We start from the raw sequence: 5,496 nt of genomic DNA on the forward strand, positions 1-5,496 counted from the left end.
TGAAAAATGCTTGATGCCAACTATAGCAATAAGTTGTCAAAGTGATTTGGGTAATGCCATGACTATTGAGAGAGAGAGAGAGAGAGAGAGAGAGAGAGAGAGAGAGAGAGAGAGAGACCCAAACCTTACGCATTACATGCCCACGTCTAGTTCTATCAATGCATATGATTGTCTAGCAAAATTTGCGAAGGTGGCCCTGGGGCTTACTTGTTGAAAACTCCTCTCAACAACAAAGACTTTTCAAACATGAAGTTCACTTAAATGACACTAGAACAGCCATCTAGGTTTAGTCTAATCCCACCTACGAATTCCGAAATTTACTTCTAAATCTAATCAAGAGGTGAGAGAACCTACACAACTGCCAAAATTAAAACCTTGAGATATATTCAGGTTTTCCAAATTTTGTAGAATAAAGTTATTTTGGTCAATATCCTAGAGAGGAAAAATGATGTGTTGCTTGAGAGAGAGATCCACTTTAAAATGTAAACAAAGAGGAAAGATAAGTCATAATGTAAAGAACAAAGCACAATACAAGAAGACGGTCTTGATTCTTGAGCAGAGAAGCACAAACCAAAAAATTTTGAACCTAAATGCATGTACAACAACTGGGTAAGATGCATCTTGTCGATTCATAAGGACTAGAGAACATGAGATGTTGCTTAATAAACTAATTGAGCCTCAATAACAATACACGGCACAATTAGAGTAAAAACAAAGCACATTGGATAATGCCTCAAAGGTGCTTCAGGACCACCACATCTTTAGCAAATGTACAGGCACTGTAATCCCAATCCACACACAAAACACTATAATTCATATCAGAGGTATGAATTACACATATGACGCTTTCTCACCATGTTCCAATATACCATGAATCGTGTGATCCCATGGCGACAGTATAATACATACCATTCAAAAGTATTGGAATTTAATCATATGGCTTCCCCTACAATAATTCACATAAAGCCACACTATTTGCACAAAATTATCAAGCACAAATTTGCATTAACCATAAAAAGTGAATAATCATCTGCATCATTTCTCAACGCAGACAACCTGTTGTCGAAGGCATATTGCCCTTTCAGTAGCATACGTCATTCATAGCAAGTAATAAATTGACAAAGTTCCCAAGCACATTACTGCAAATAAAGCCACCCAAATTACTTCAACCGTAATGACATACTCTTTAAAGCATTATGGGAGAGAGTAACTACTGCAAACCAGAAATTTGCAGGTGATGTTGTGTACAAAACGATACGAGCATTACATGACAGAGGATAGAATTTCAACCCTGCGTCTTTGTGGGCTGCTTTTTAAAACATCAGAATCAGATGGACTATGATACCTAAGGCATTTGACAGGAGCAGTTAGTACCAAAATTAAGTAACTAGAACTAGAAGGAGATAAAGCCCTCACTTTTTTGGGTTTTCATTGCTCTCCATTGATTAGATTCATTGGAGTGGATGCAGGGTCGATCTCCAAACAGTCAACTTGAATGCCTGGCACCTTACCGGCTACAACAGGATGGGCTGGGACTTGATGTGAAAACCTTCTGGTTTCATGCAAAGGAATCCACTTCATGTACTCTTCTCCTGGCTTTCTTTCAAATACAGTCTTGAAACCTGCTACTTTGAAAAGTTGAGCAACTTGGACTCCCCTCTCCTCATCAAAAGTTGCCATAACTTCTACCATGTCGTATCCCCGGTGGTCATCTCTTACCTTGAGAAACTCCCATTCCTTATAGACAGCCCACACCTCTCCTTTCCTTGGATAGATTTTGTATCCGCCCTTCGACATCTTGTCAACCATCATGAGGTGCGAAAAAGTGCTCACTTGGTCAGCCATGTACACTGTGCCGAGCTTAAAATCCCCACAAGAATGTTGGAAACCTGCCTCTAGCCAAGCCACAGTCTCATCTGTAGGATTGCGGGCTTCAAGCCAATTCATTTGCAATTTGAACTGATCAGTGGAAAGGATCTTGTTGACGCGCGCGTAGTATCTTGGCATACCATCATCATCGTCGTAGGTTGCCCATATCTGGCCAACTGCGAAATGCCTTTCTGTGCGATCCTCATCAAAATTGTAAAAGTCTGCATCAGGAACCTCCATCTCACATTCGACAGGTGCAGTATCAGCAGGAACATTCACTTGTAAAAAGCTTCTATCAGAGCTTTTGCCGTCGTTAGGAGGCTGATGACCTTCAGACTCACGGTCAAATTTGCATGCAGGTTCGACGTGATTGGACATTCGTCTAAGCCTTTTCATGGTACCGATACATTCCAAGTCATCAATCGTGGAAGACGACAACTTTCTTTTTAGCTGTGGTGATTCCATTTCAGAACTGCCAAGTCTGCTTACCTTTTGTGATCCTCCAGTCTCCTTGGGCCCAGCTGAGTGCCCACTCCTCACCTTCAGATTACTATGATGTATGTCATTCACTGTTGCCTCCACAATTTCTTTTCGACCCAATGCTGCTGGAATGTTTTGTGCAGCTAGCATAGAGGCAGGTACCTTGCCTGCAGCGTATCTGTCCATGCTGACACCAATCTCTTTACTTTTCGCTGAATTACGGGTCCTTACCCTGGATTTACATTCATCAGAATCATCTGTCCTTCCCTTCACAGAAATGTTCTGTTCTGGGCCACTTTGCTCATGCAATGACCTAGACAAAGAAGTGTGAACTGCAGCAGTACCGTTTTCCTTAGTTTTTTCTTCTATCATGTCACCCACATGAGCTCTAGCAGGGTTTTCCCTTTCTTTTAGGCACTCTTCATTCACGCCCACCTTCATGCTTGCTAGTATTCTACGCACACCGAATGTCTTGCGAATCCCCACCTTTCCCTTCTGCTCTTGTCTTTTTGCTCCTTTTTCTGCAAAAACAGTAGCTTCTGGAGTTTTCTGAGAATCCTCTTGAGAAGTGTTATCCAATTCATCTCTGTTCGCTTTCTTGTCACAATGCACTATCTCTGCAACCTTTGAATCTCCTTTGAGGATGCATTGAGAAACATTTACTGTACAGCTTTTGTTGCCAGCATCCTTTTCTGAAGACTGCCGCATAGGGCGTTGCCAGAGAACAGCTCCCTGTATAGGCTCGATTTCCTTCGAGACAAAAGGCCTGTAACACATGGGACAACACATGTTCTTGTTCATGTAAGTCTTCTCATACTCGAGCTGTATTTTGCAGTGTGGACAAGCAGTCCAAAAGGCAGATTTTTCCTGTGTGGCAGGTTTGCTGAGATGGGCTTGCTTTCTTTCAGCCTCTTCTTCTTCATGCTTTCGAGAAGCACGGGCTTCACCCTGTCCTGGCTGTTGATGACCATATTCCTGGCCTTGGCCTTGCTCTTTAAGCCTTTGGTGTTGCCCTTGTGCTGAAAAATTCTCTTCACCTTTCTCTTGCTCTTCAACATGCATTTTGACTTGCTCTTCCTGCTGATGACCTTGGCTTTGTTGAACATGCACTTTTCGTTGTAAGGCATGAGCTTCTTCTTGCAGTTGCTGATGTGCATGGCCTTGCCCTTGCATTTGGCCTTGTTCTTCCTGCTGACGAGCAAGCGCTTCACCTTGTCCTGGCTGTTGACTTTGCCATTGCTTATGAGTAGAAGCATGGTCTTGCTGACACTGCCAAGAAGCATCTGCTTGACCTTTCCTTTCCTGCTGATGAGCATTTGGTTGGCCAGGACATTGCTGCAGATGAGTACGCTTTTCCTGTTGCTCTTGAGCCTGAGCTTGCCCTTGCTGTTGGATAGATGCTTGACCTTGTCGTGGCTGCTGATTAGCATGACCTCTGACTTGCCACTGCGCTTGTTGCTGCTGATGAGTGTGTGTATGACCTTGCCCTTGCTGTTGATGAGCATTTGCAGGGCTTGGCCCTTGCCGCTCAAGAGTATGCCTTTGTGGAAGATTAGTATGCACCTGGCCTTGCCCTTGCGGCACTTTTTGATGAACATGCGATTGCCCCTGTTGTGCTTGCCTATGAAACTGATTTTGGTGCATATGCTGTTGAGATTGGCGCACCCCATACATCTGCTGTTTGCTTATGTTTCCTCGAGCTTGAAAATCTGTAACATGATGTGCACGCTGAGTAGTAAGATGCGCAAACCATCTCTTATCATAATCTTTCTTCTTTTTGGCATCGGAGAGCACACTCCAGGCTTCAGAGATGTTTTTGAAGGCAGCTTCAGCACCAAACGCCTTGTTCTTGTCGGGATGCAGGAAGAGAGCAAGCTTCCTGTATTGCTTCCTTATGGTGTTTTCATCAGCTCGAAAGTCGACTTGCAGAATAGCATACCAATTGCATTCCCCGCTACGGAGTTTCTGCTGGGCAGCTATATAAACATCAAGGATGGACGAAAGCTGGGCTAAGCCGTCCAGCTCGGGAAAGAGTTGCTTTGCTTTGAGCGCAAATTTTCTGGCAGCTGCCAGATCCAGCTTCTTGAGAAAAGCCTCCGAAATGGCCTTGCATTTCTCAGCCTCTTCTTTGTTGCACTCCATGGAAGGGGAGTGTTATGCATGAGGGAGAAATCTGTGGAAGAGACGGCTGTAGCAGAGGATATTCCCAAAGCAATCTGTGGAAGAAACAGCTCTGGCAAATTCCTATGCTTCGCTCAAAGAGGTACCTGTTTCCCTCAAGACGAAGAATTGGGCAAGATTATACGTTCTGCTAGAGCAGAGAGGGTCCTCTGTTTCCGCGGAGAAGGTCCCCTGTTTCTCTTGAGCAGACCCAAAATCAACGCACAGATGTGTTTTGGGCAAGCTTACCTGATAATCTGCTGTAAATGTCGATCCGACTCCTCAGTCGCCATCGAGAGTAAGTCCTGACACGAAAGGACCTTCAGCAAACCTTCCCTAATCGAAAAAAGTTTATCTGCGACATGTCGACTCCCTCCGCTTTTTCAAAACTAAACGTTCTATGATTAAAGGTGACCACTTTAGGCTTGGTGGATGGATAGATGGGAGTTATGTGAGTAGCACGATTTTTAAAAAAATCGTTAAGAAGAAAAAAAGTGATAAAATCTATATGTATAGATAGATAGATAGAGAGAGAGAGAGACAGAGAAACCGATGTTCTTCTCAATCCTCGAGAGTTGGAAACCCGTAGTCTGTGACCTTTAACTTGTGAAGCCTTCAAGGCAGAGAGAGAGAGAGAGAGAGAGAAGCGTTGGTCAATGCCCAACAAAATTGAGAGAGAGAGAGTGAGCATTGAGCACGCACTGAGAGACAAAGCAACATTGGTTGCTAGCCTACAAGCCATCATCTATGAAAACGTGAAGTCTGCAAAGAGAGAGAGAGAGAGAGAGAGAGTCTCTCTCTCTCTTTCTCTCTCTCTCTCTATTTATCTCTCTCTCTCTCTCTCTCTCTCTCTCTCTCTCTCTCTCTCTCTCTCTCTCTCTCTCTCTCTATTTATCTCTCTCTCTCTTACAGTACACAATGGAGTGCGCACTCTCAACACAATCGCGACTTGCTCATGATCTCACACAGTGTATATTGCATACACTA

General features: G+C 43.8%; 1 protein-coding gene across 1 annotated transcript; it reads right to left on the bottom strand.

Moving 5' to 3' along the window:
* Positions 1-1,160: 1,160 nt before the first annotated feature.
* LOC147447176 (uncharacterized) lies at positions 1,161-4,895 on the bottom strand. The gene has a single exon (XM_086523046.1). The coding sequence runs from the start codon at positions 4,489-4,491 to the stop codon at positions 1,429-1,431; it is 3,063 nt and encodes a 1,020-aa protein (XP_086379172.1). The 5' UTR covers positions 4,492-4,895; the 3' UTR covers positions 1,161-1,428.
* Between the last annotated feature and the right edge of the window lie 601 nt (positions 4,896-5,496).

This window comes from Adiantum capillus-veneris, chromosome 11 (assembly GCF_014529385.1).
Source record: "Adiantum capillus-veneris isolate H3 chromosome 11, ASM1452938v2, whole genome shotgun sequence".
NCBI lineage: Eukaryota > Viridiplantae > Streptophyta > Polypodiopsida > Polypodiales > Pteridaceae > Adiantum > Adiantum capillus-veneris.